This window comes from Sorex araneus, chromosome X (genome assembly GCF_027595985.1).
Source record: "Sorex araneus isolate mSorAra2 chromosome X, mSorAra2.pri, whole genome shotgun sequence".
Lineage (NCBI taxonomy): Eukaryota > Metazoa > Chordata > Mammalia > Eulipotyphla > Soricidae > Sorex > Sorex araneus.
In genome coordinates this window covers 346,714,264-346,726,485 of record NC_073313.1, presented here as the reverse complement: position 1 = coordinate 346,726,485, position 12,222 = coordinate 346,714,264, and the positions used below count along the sequence as shown (strand labels likewise).

At 47.2% G+C, this 12,222-nt stretch overlaps 1 protein-coding gene across 2 annotated transcripts; it reads left to right on the top strand.

Moving 5' to 3' along the window:
- Nucleotides 1-3,135: 3,135 nt before the first annotated feature.
- On the top strand, nt 3,136-8,656 carry NTSR2 (neurotensin receptor 2). 2 transcript variants are annotated; one of them, XM_055121015.1, is made up of 4 exons: nt 3,136-3,804; nt 5,047-5,289; nt 7,107-7,197; nt 8,162-8,331. In XM_055121015.1, exons 1-4 carry the CDS (start codon nt 3,181-3,183, stop codon nt 8,197-8,199), a joined length of 996 nt encoding a protein of 331 aa, XP_054976990.1. In that variant the 5' UTR covers nt 3,136-3,180; the 3' UTR covers nt 8,200-8,331. The 2 variants fall into 2 exon arrangements, with proteins under 2 accessions (XP_054976990.1, XP_004609464.2); XM_004609407.2 differs by having other exon boundaries at nt 3,138-3,804; nt 5,047-5,296; nt 8,162-8,656.
- The last annotated feature ends 3,566 nt before the right edge of the window (nt 8,657-12,222 follow it).

Here is a 12,222-nt window from a genome sequence, read left to right as displayed (position 1 = left end):
AGAGAGAGCCAGATTGAAGTCCCCCAAAACAGTACCCTATTGTTCCCCGTCCTACTACCTGCTGACTGGGAAGAAGCCACAGGATGTCCCCTTTGCTCCAGGCTGCCAAGTTTAGAGTCCCAGAGCCCCTGATTAGCCCACGAATATCTCAGAGCTCGCATTTCTAAGCCTGAGCTCTTACCCCTTCCTGGAATGTTTTCCTCACCAGTTCTTTCTTTTCAAGCCTGTCCCCTTTAAGACTCAGGTCAAGCCTCCTCCCCCATGAGTCTTTCCTGATCTCTCTCCCTCACCACCAGGCCTTCATCTGGTCTCTGGTGGAAACATTTGGGAGATGGGATGAATGCTTCTGAGCTTCCATGTGTCAAAAGTGTGTGTCATACATACTATCACTCATTGTCAGGGCTCCACCTGGTCATTTCCCAGAACACTGGCTTAGAGAGAGCCTCCTGGACAGGAAGAGGAGGAGCTTGATGTCCCCGCCAGCCACGCCCCTCATTTTTCAAGGAGAACCAGAGCCAGATACACGTAAGTTCATGTCTGTCTCATCAACTTAATCACCCTAGTGGTCCATTGGGCCCAGGTCTGGACTGCCTTAGCTCCACCAATATGTGACACAGTAGGGGGCAGAACATGCAGGAAATCACATCATTTTTTTAAGTCCGTAAATTAAAAAATTTTGCAACAGTTCATATATCAAAATTGAGCTGAAAGGATAGAGTTTCCACACATGTGCAACCTTCCCTACCGCCAACTCCTGCATCCGAGGACACATTTATTACAACCAATCAGTCACCCAAAATACATATTTCATATTAAGTTTCACTCCTGATTTTGTCTGCTGTTTGGATATGACACATATTCACACCTATAGTTTATACAGTGTATATGGAATAGTTTCAGAGGCCTGGAAAACAACCTCAGTGTCTCTTTTTCCCTCTATGGGTTTTCATGGCTTGATAACACACTACTTTTTAGTGATGAATGATATTTCTCTATCTGGATGTACCACTGTTCATTTATCCATGTATCTACAGAGAGCACCTTGGATACCTTCAAATTAGAGCAATTATAAATAAAACTTCTATGAATATGAACTGGAGTGATAGCACAACGGGTAAGGTGTTTGCCTTGCATGCGGCTGACCTGGGTTCAACCTCTCGAAGAACCCGGCTACCGAGAGTATCCCACCTGCATGGGAGAGCCTGGCAAGCTACCCATGGCATATTCAATATGATAAAAACAGTAACAACAAGTCTCATAATGGAGATGTTACTGGTGCCAGCTCGAGCAAATTGATGAACAACGGGACTACAGTGCTACAGTGCTATAAATATGTATGTAAGTTTCTGTGCAGCCATCAATTTTTAGTCCTTTGGGAAAATAATAAGGTGTGTGATTGCTGATTCCTCTGGCAGGTATATGTTTAGTTTTGTCTCAAATTGCCAAACTGTCTTCCAAAGTGGCTATACCATTTTTATTCCCACCAGCAATGAATTTTCACCAGCAACTGATACACTTGGTGTATGAGTCTTCTGGGCTGGGGCTGTTTTAGTGGTGGACGGTAGTGCTACTTCACTCTTGTTTTAATCCTCATTTCTCTGATGACAGATAATGTGAATTATCTTTTTCATGACTTAAGTTAGCTGTTTCCCTAAAGATCCATATGTTGAAGTCTTATCCTCCAATGTGAGAATATGGTTGTATATGCAGATAGGAAGGTAAACCATCATGCAACCACCACAACTCTGCTTGAAGACAGAAATTTAGGAAAACAAGGCTGTGCTTCAATAAATTCTATGGATAAGGTCCAAAGGCTCTTTAAGGGCCTTTTAGCTTTAAAACTCTGGCCTGATTAAGGGGTTTAGAAAAGCGATGAATAAGAAGTTTTGGGGCCAGAGCGATAGCACAGTGGGTAGGGCATTTGCCTTGCATGCGGATGACTCAGATTCAATCCCTGGCATCTCATATGGTCTCCTAAGTACTGCCAGGGGTAATTCCCAAGTGCAGAGCCAGGAGTAACCCCTGAGTACCGCTGAGTGTGGCCCCCAAACAAAACAAACACATAAGAAGTTTTAAACATGCTAAACACACTTCTTTACTCATGCTCTACGGCTCCCAAAGAAAGACATTCTCACAGGGCTGGGACAGATGGGGCCATGAGAGGCACCTGTCAGTGGCACAGTTCCCTGAGGTCTGAGTGCAGTGCTGAAACAGCCCTTCAGCAAGAGTGACAGCTGCTCACAGTGGAAGTGATGTAGGTCCATGACCTCGAGGTCCTGGGACAGCAGGGCAGGACCTCGGCTATGGCAGCATGCATGATGGCCTTGAATGCTGGGCTAGACTGTCTTTCTCACAGGTTTAACTTATTTGACCAAATGTACACAAAAAATTTGCAATGCATTTGTTTGTTTGTTTTTGCACCACACCCAGCAGTGGTCAGGGCTTACTACTCACTGGCTCTTCACCGAGGGCTTATTCCTGGTGGGCTTAGGGGACTATATGGGGTGCCAGGGATCCAACCTAGGTGGGCCGTATGCAAGGCAGGTGCCCTCCCTGCTGTACTATCTTTCTGGCTCCTGGATGGTTTTTATTTTAAATGCAGAAGATGCAGAAGTAGTGGGCAGGAGAGAGAGAGAGAGAGAGAGAGAGAGAGAGAGAGAGAGAGAGAGAGAGAGAGAGAGAAGAAGAGAGAGAGAGAAGAAGAGAGAGAGAAGAAGAGAGAGAGAAGGAGAGAGAGAGAGCTCAAAGGGCAGAAATACGTGCCTGGGTGCGCAGGGTTGGGGCTGGATCCCCACCACTGCAATGTCACTGCCCCCCCAACGCCAATGGTGGGGCCCCAAACAAAGACCAATGCAGAAACAGACTGAGAAAGAGGCCTTTAAAAATAGCCCAAAGTCCCATAGCTAATAAGTACAGCATCTAGCCCAAATCAAATCTTTGGGGTTCCTAAGAAGAACCTGCTTTCTACCCAGCACGGACTTCCCTGGATCCAGCTGAACCCAGAATCAGGGGAGAAGCAGTTCCCGCTTTGACCCTAAGTCATCCTTCAGGGGGCGTGTCCTCTCATTCTGAAGGTTCCCAGAGAGGAGGGGGTGGCGCTCACCAGCCACTAACCGGGCATCCAGCCCAGTGCCCAGTTTCCAGCAGTGAGAGGGAGGGAGGGCAGCCGCGGGAAAGGGAATGGAGACCAGCAGCCCGCGGTCCCCGCGGCCCAGCCCTGGCCCAGCGCTGAGCCTGGACGCCCGCCTGGGAGTGGACACACGCCTGTGGACCAAGGTGCTGGTCACCGCGCTCTACTCGCTCATCTTCGCGCTGGGCTCTGCGGGCAATGCGCTGTCCGTGCACGTGGTGCTGAAGGCTCGGGGCGGCCCCGGGGGGCGTCTGCGCTATCACGTGCTCAGCCTAGCGCTCTCCGCCCTGCTTCTGCTGCTCATCTGCATGCCCGTGGAGCTCTACAACTTCGTGTGGTTCCACTACCCCTGGGTCCTGGGCGACCTGGGCTGCCGCGCCTACTACTTCGTGCGCGAGCTGTGCGCCTACGCCACGGTGCTCAGCGTGGCCAGCCTGAGCGCAGAGCGCTGTCTGGCTGTGTGCCGACCCCTGCGCGCCCGCAGCCTGCTGACGCCTCGCAGGACCCGCCGCCTGCTGTCGCTGGTCTGGGCCATCTCATTCGGCCTCGCCCTACCCATGACCGTCATCATGGGCCAGAAGCATGAGCTGGAGACCACCGGCGGGGAGCCAGAGTCTGCGTCGCGAGTGTGCACGGTACTGGTGAGCCGCCTCACGCTCCAAATCTTCATCCAGGTAAAAGAGGGTGGGAGGAGTGCAGGCAGCTGGTGGGGTCATCTCTAGTAACTCCAGCTACCTGAAAAACTGGACCTTTCTGTCTCCATTTAGAAGTCTTGGGCAGAGACTAGTCCAGCGTGCAGCAGTATACACCCAGATTTGAATTGCCAAAGTCTTAGCAACATACTGGCGGGCAATTTTTTTTTCCCCAGTCTCTTTATTCTGGTCATTTTTTTTTTTTGCAGAAGCTTTTTAGTTCAATATGGCATTTGTTTATCTTTACTTCTGTTTGATTGGCTAATAGTATGGCATCATTGAAGCTGCGTCTAGATTTGATAGCATGTTTATCATACTCTTCCTGTTTTCTTCAATATAATTTATGGATAAATCCATAAATCCATTTAAGACCACCAGGTCTTTAATCCATTTTGTTTTGACTTTGTGCATGGTCTGAGGTCATTTTTTTGCATGTGAGCTGTCAGTTTCCCAACACCAGTTGCTGAAGAGACTCTTGGTTCCACTTCATACTTTTCTCTTCTTCACAAAGCCTGTCCAGACAACTGAGAAACTGTCTGTGGATTCTCAATTCTAGTCCATTTGTCTGAGAGCCTGTCCTATTCACAATACCATATTGTTTTGATATATATCATTTTTTTATTTGAACATCTTTCTTTTGTGTGTGTGTATTTTTTTCTATTTTTTTTTGGGGGGGGGTCACACCTGGCAATGCACAGGGGTTACTCCTGACTTTGCACTCAGGAATTACTCCTGGCGGTGCTAGGGGACCATATGGGGTGCTGGGAATCTAACCCCCGTTGGCCACGTGCGAGGCAAATGCCCTACCCACTGTGCTATTGCCCCAGCCCCTTGAACATACTTCTTTATTAGTATTTTCATTCTAGAAAATATTGAAGATTCTGGGAACTGTGGGTGATTCAATCTCTATCATTTTATACTATAATTTGAAATTGTAAGATTTTTTTTAAAAAGTTTAATGTTCTCCTTTCAGTTTTCTCTATTTTTTTTTCTTTGTGGAATTGTTCTAATTTAGAGGTGGGCAGCCTAGAATCATTCCAATTTTTCTTACCATTTCTATTTTAATTGTCCACACCCTACTATCAGAGCCTTTCAACATCATCTGACTGCCCTCTTACTGTCCCCTGCCATGGTGGCAGGTCCGTGGGTCCATGGGAGCAGCCTGATGACCAAAGAGACCTGTGCTTGATGCATCCACCATAACCCTTGGAATCATCTTCACAGGTGAACGTGCTGGTGTCCTTTGTGCTCCCCTTGGCGTTGACTGCTGTCCTAAATGGAGTCACCGTAAGCCAGCTGATGGCCCTCTGCTCCCAAGTGCCGTCCACTTCTGCCACCGGCAGCTCTGTCCCCAGCTGCCTGGTGCTAGCAAGCGAGTCAAAGGAGGCATTTTTCCTGAAGAGTCAAGCCATCCTGATGAGACGCAGGGTCTCAGGCCAGATCCGTGGCCTGCAACGCAGCGTCCAGGTGCTCAGTTAAGTGCTCAGTCCTTGCCGGTGCCCCAAAAGAGAGAAGAAGGGAGGGTTTGGTGTCCAGGCCTGCCAAGGGACCAGAAGCAAGCAGCCTCCTCTTTCTAGACCTAATTTTGTCCCCCTGTGTCCTAGGGACTCTGTGAAATCAGCAACCGCTTCCTGGAAAGGATGGTGGTATCATGAGAGGAAAGAATGGCATCTCTGCTCACAGAACAGGGCCAATGAGAAGATACCTAGCCATGTCCTAAGGAGGCTGGTCATGGCGACAGGAAGGAGATGCTGTTGGAGTTCAGGACTTGCCGTCCAGGAATCCTGCTGGGTCCACAAATGTGGTTCCTAGAACTCTCCCACTTCCCCTAATGCAATATTGGTCTCTGTGTCTATTTCTCCAAGTCCACTCCGTATCCAGTTTGCTTTTCAAGGTTTGAAAAGCAGTCACTGGCAGTCTGACAATCTCATATACAACAAAGTATTTTGAACGAGGCCACATTCACATAATTTTTATTGCAGTTTCCTGTCACACTTGCTCTGTTTTAGTATCCCTTAATGTTGTTAAGCTCTTACTGTGCCTAATTCATAAGGGTCAGGTACTATATGAGATTTTGGGCATTCACTGGGGAAGCTGGGGGGGTCTTAGGATATAAGGGAACAGTACTTTGTCTGGGCCAACCTGGCCTTTTAAGGGAAATCTGAAAAGGCACAGGGAGCTTTGCATGCAGGGAGTCTGAGTGCCTGGTTCCCTGAGCACTACCAGAGCAACCCCCGAGCACCACGCCAGGTCTAGGCAGAGCACTACTCCAAACCAAAGCAACATAAATGGCACAGGGGAAAGAGGTCCCCCCAAAGCTCCCCTGCAATCCAGGCACTGGCTAAGGCCTGGGAGGTTAGCATGAGGGACGGGATCTCCACTCATAAAATCGGAGGGCTGTGCCGAGGGTAGTGTGGTGCAACCGATATGAAAACTGGCGAAGGGAAAGGAAGGGGCCTGGACTTCCTTCCACACCCCATGGACAGTCATGTAGGGGGTCCGTGTCCTGGGAGGACAGGACACTTGCTGCTGAGAGAAACTGTCCCTGCAGTCTTGGGAGGGGCTTCTCCTAAGGCTTTTAAGAGGGGGTGGATAGTGTAGAGCAGACTCCTGGATCCACCCCGAGATTCTGGCCGAGCAGTTCTGGGGGCCAAGTCAAAGATGCCATTTCTCATGTGCTCCCAGTTAACAGAGGGAGCCTGCTGATCAGGGAGGAGCAGGAGGGGTCAGGGAGCGGGAAATTAGGGAGGAAGGGGCTAATCACGAGGCTTCTGTCACTGCCCAGTGGAGAGATATGGGTCATGTTGATAAGGGGGAAGGTGCAGAAATGCTAAAGAGGAGTTTATAAATGGATTCAATCTGGGTTTCATGGAGAAATAAGAAGATTCTCGAGCTTATGATTTGAGTGTCAGATGGAGGTTGGTGGCACCAATCAAGGAAAAGTAACACAGGAGGGAGAGAGGTTATTAGTGAGAATACACAGTTAGACAGCCAGGTGGTAACATTGAGTCCTGAGTCGGGAGTACAGGCTAGTGATCAGAAGGTTCTGGAAGGTTCTAGAAGCATGGCAGTCAGTAGCTTAGTGTTAAAGTGGGCATCCACTTAGAGGACTGGATAGAACCAGATTTGGTGAGTTTGACAGGAATCAGATAACCTCGAAGTTTGACTCCAGGAACAAGTTCAGGGGAAATGATGTCATTGTGGGCACCTTCATCTCCGACAGTGGCATAACCGAGGACAGGTCTGTACAGTCTGTCACTTTTTTCTCCTCACCTGTTCTGCAGGGGCCATTGTGGCGGTGTATGTCATCTGCTGGTTGCCCTACCATGCCCGCCGGCTCATGTACTGCTACATCTCCGAGGATGGGTGGACTGAGTAAGTGTAGGAGCAGAACCCCAACACACACAGAGGGGGCCACTGGGCTGAACCACGGGTGTCCTTTGCTCTCCCCACACCCCTGCTCCCTAGGTGTCGTGTCTTCTCCAACTTGCATGTCCATTCTAGCTGGCCTGCTGCAGTGTGTCTGGGCAGAATCGCCAAGTTGTGGGTATGTGCAGGACATGGATGCATGGATGTGCAAGCAGCCAGGGCAGGACAAGCATCCTAATCGCAGGCTAGAGTAGCAAAGGCCATGTTCTGGCAAAGAAGGAAGAGGTAAATTTAGAGCTGAACTCTCTGAATGGACAGGCCAGACCACGTGAGTCCATAATTGACACAGTGGGAGGATCTCATCAACTTCCTTTTAGAAGCTACGACCTCTCAATTCAAACCTGATATCACACTTCTGGGGTCAGAGAGAGACTACGTAGCCACCAAAGAAATAGTGACGTCAACAGTGGCTTCTTCCTGGAGGGACATGTGCACATACAGGTCCTTCCCATAGCAGAGAATCTTGGTGACAGGAGACTTGCTTCTCAGAAAGATTCATGTACTGCTACATCTCCTAGTGAAGCCACAGCTTCTTGACCATACCCAACAACACCAGGCTGACAATGTCTCAGTGGATTGGTGGAAGGCCCCTGTCAATCAGTAAGAAAGGCTATCAGTGTTTCAGTGGATTGGCTGGAAGTCCCTGTCAATTGGCCATTGAATCTGCCAAAGTCTCAGTGGGTTCAACAAGGGCCTTCAAGTACCAGGTGACTAGGAACCACAGCAAAAATGAGGATTCACAGAAGCTGGCTAACATAAATTAGGCCACAGTAACCAGTGTTGGAGCAGTTATTGGATTGACATTTGTGCTCAGTCAGGCTTCACCTCGAAAAGGTGGTGTGTGAGGAGACTGTCTCCAGCTGAGAGGGGTGACTGGTGCCTAACCGTGCCTTGTGGGGTTTCTCCTCAGAACACTCTACGATTTCTATCACTACTTCTACATGGTGACCAACACACTTTTCTACATCAGTTCGGCCGTGACTCCCGTGCTCTACAACGCTGTGTCCTCTTCCTTCAGAAAAATATTCCTGGAAGCGTTGGGCTCCCTGTGTGGCAGGCACAACAGGAAGCCATTCCTTCGGGGGACCCCAGACAGTGCCATGCTCTGGGGATCCCCCAGAAACACTGAGCTGGATGAAATAGAAGAATGAGCAGATGTGGCTGATGGTTCAGTCATCAGAACTCGACAAGCCAGTGATCACTGAAAGGGCCACTTTGCAGTAAAAGAGGACTTAGTCAGGAGCCTGCTCTGCCTCTTCCCAGCACCTAACGACAGCCCAGCCACTCCTAGCCTCAGCTCCTCACCTGTGGGACAGACATGACAAGCCCCCATTGCTCAGTGTTGGTAGCAGACTAAAGTGCTTGGCACAGCACCCGTGCTTAATAAATACTGCCTTCCCACTGATATTGTTTTGGTTGTTGCTGTTGTGATTTGTGGTTGCTAGAGCTGTTTTTCGGCTGCCCTGAATGTCTTTCATGTTCTTCTGTAGTCTCATGCTCAGAAGCTGTGGGCTCAGATGCCCTATGGGTTTCCATAAGGAACAAATCAGCAGTGCCCCAAACTTGATGGCATGGGTATGTAGATACATGTGACAACATCCCCCCACTGACCTCCCCAGTTGGTAGGCTGCGTTCCCAGCAGTGAAGCTACGTTCAGGCTCTAGAGAGTCAGAGCTTCCCACCCTGACCTCAGGCCTTGGCCATGAGACTGGCACCTGCACATACACATCACATGCATATACATCATGTACACACATGGCATGCACATGATCACATACATGGGTATCACATGAACATACATCACTACAGTACACATAATACATCAGATGTACACACATCACATACACATGTCATACATCACATGCAAACAGATTACCTGCACACACATCACATGCACAAGTGACATATACACAGAAAACCTGCACACACACCATGTGCACACACACCACCACCATCACAAGCACATACATACTGTGCACACAATACCTTCACACATGGCAAATGTACAAAACACACACTATCACATATTACACACACTACGTGGGCACATCATGTGTACATACAATGTACATGTGTATATATCATGCATAACACCATGCAGGAACACACCCTTAGCAGAGCCCACATGGCTTAAAGCCTCCTCTGGTGGTGTCTTCAATGATTTGATTCCAGAGGGAAATAAAAACATACAGATGGGAAAATATCAAATTTAAAATGTTTTTTCATGGCAAAATAAACCAGGGCAAAAAATAAAAAGACATCCTTCTAAAAGGGAGAAAATATTTGTATGCAAGGTATTAGATAAAGGTCTAATACCAAGATGTATAAATCTCTCATAAAGCTCAATCACAGTAAAACAAATACAACCCCATCAAACAAATGGGGAAAAGAGATGAGCAGATACTTACCCTAATGTCATATGGATGGACAGTGGGCATATGAAAAAGTATTTATTACCACTTATCATCAGGGAAATGCACATTAAAGCAATGAGCTATCACCTCGAACCAATGAGAATGAAATGTATTAACAACACTGGAAACAACCAATGTTGGGGGTGGGGCTGGTGAAAAAGGAACCCTCCTCCACTGTTGGTGGGGATGCCATCTGATTCAGTCTCCAAGAGATGCAGTATGGAGATTTCTCAAATAATTTAACTGCCAATGATCCCACTCTTTGGCATTGATCCCTAAATATAAAATCATTAATTATAGCACTACAGCACTGTCATCCCGTTGTTCATCAAATTTTTCGAGCGGGCACCAGTAACATCTCCATTGTGAGACTTGTTACTGTTTTGGGCATATCAAATACACCATGGGTAGCTTTCCAGGCTCTGCGAGTGGGCGGGATACTCTCAATAGCTTGCCAGGTTCTCCAAGAGGGACAGAGGAATCAAACCTGGGTTGACCGCATGCAAGGCAACCCACTGTGTATCGCTCCAGTCCAAAATCATTAATTAAAAAATATATATATGCATACCTAAGCTCCTGCAATGTTTAGTACAATAGCCAGGATACGAAAACACCCACATGTCCAATGACAGATGAATGAATGATTGTGGTATATATGCACAGTGAAATACTATGCAGCTGTAAGAAAAGATGAAATCAATTCTCTAAAGTACTCAGATCAGTGGCTGTCATTAATAACAAAGGAAGCACTTGGCTCCTAAATGTAGACTTTATTTATGATTCTATAACTAAAAATCTTACACTTATCTACTTGTGAGACTGGCTGGTCTATGTGTTTGTTTGCCTGGACACCATCAAACCCCAAGAATGGTATTTTTATTATTTTTAAGCTGAGACATACATCCTTGGTGCCAATGATAAAATACACAGAGTGTGAGTTCACAAAGTGTGGGGGTGCCATACAATGCATGCATTCTGTGACCGCAAGTCACCTCTCGTCCTCCCCAGGTCTCCCCAGTAGAGAGACAAAGAGAGAGGGGACCACAGACTCATGGTGAAAATGGCCTATTTTATGCAGAGCTGCTAACATGCTTATAGAACATCTGAAGGGGTCAGAGATATAGGACCGCATGTCTGTGTGATTTACAGAGGCAAAACATTCCAGCAGAGGCAATTCTCTGGGGGAGATTAACTCAAGGAGATGCTCTGTCTCCTAGGATATCTATATTGCTTTTCTCTTTTCCTCTAGTTGTATATATCAATTAAGTCAAACAATTAATCAAGCAATTAAGTCAACTTCTTACCAACACTTGCAGTTATTTGGATAAACACAGTAAGAGATTAAGATCCCAAACTTAGTTCTCTAGACTCCTAGTTCTCTGAGAGAAAGCACGGATTTTACCATAAATTCCAGACTAAGTCCTCAGACCAGCTCAGCTTGTCCTTCCTGATGGGAGTCCTGTCTCTTAAGTCAAAACAGCTTGTAACAATACCATGCATTTATGCTTTCTAGACTGTCCCATTTTGATGCTGGGGTAGCTTCGTCACTCACCCCGGGTTCATCCCAGTCCCATGGTGGGACCTCCCTTTTGGGTTGTCAGGAATTATAGCAACTGAATCCTGAGTCAAGTAATTATGACCAATGCCCAGAAGTAGATATATTTCAGAGTCCATCAACTCCCAAATATTAGGAGCACAGCATTAATGGTGTCTGTGTTTAAGCAAAGAACATTGCTCTATAGTAAAATATAAAAAGACTATGGGGACAGGGGGCTGGAGCAATAGCACAGCACGTAGGGCATTTGCCTTGCACGAGGCTGACCCAGGTTCGATTCCCAGCATCCCATATGGTCCTCTGAGCACCGCCAGGGGTAATACCTGAGTTCAGAGCCAGGAGTAACCCCTGTGCATCGCCGGGTGTGACCCAAAAGGCAAAAAAAAAAAAGGCTATAGAGGAAATAGAAAAGCAAGCAATTCACTACAAATACAAAATCCAGAATTACCAGAAAGTTTTGGCTTACAAGCAATCAAGACTGACTTGGGGAACCGTGGCAATGAGAGGTAAAGCAGAGAGGAAAGGTAAAAAGATTAACTCAGAGGATAGGGATGCTCACAGGAGCACTGTAAGCTTCTCTGGGAGGAGGAAAAGAGGCAATTCACTGATGATGCCTAAAACACTTAGGGTTAATATCCAACATCTGTGAGACTGGCTGGTCTATTTGTTTGTTTGCCTCGACACCATCAAACCCTTAAAATGGTCCTTTCATTAGATTTAACCTGAGACAGACACCCTTGGTGCCAATAATAAAATATGGACAGCCCTTCCATATTATTATCTTAGGACTGTGTTAATAAAGCACCACAAAGACAGGTGACTTGAAACAAGAGAAAGGAATGTATTCACTCACTGTTCTGAATACAGTTTTGAAATCAAAGCACCATTAGAGTATGATCTCCAAAGAGTCAAAGGAAGAGTTCTTCCTTACCTCTCCCAGCTTCTGATACCCAAAAGGTTCCCCGTGGCATTCCTGGGCTGTTGAGTCACTGCTCCAGTCTG

Excerpts from the sequence above, each read along its gene's own strand:
- NTSR2 (XM_004609407.2), top strand. The coding sequence starts at position 3,181 with ATGGAGACCAGCAGCCCGCGGTCCCCGCGGCCCAGCCCTGGCCCAGCG. Across the intron at positions 3,805-5,046 it reads CGCTCCAAATCTTCATCCAG|GTGAACGTGCTGGTGTCCTT; the intron begins GTAAAAGAGGGT and ends TCATCTTCACAG. Across the intron at positions 5,297-7,106 it reads ACGCAGCGTCCAGGTGCTCA|GGGCCATTGTGGCGGTGTAT; the intron begins GTTAAGTGCTCA and ends CCTGTTCTGCAG.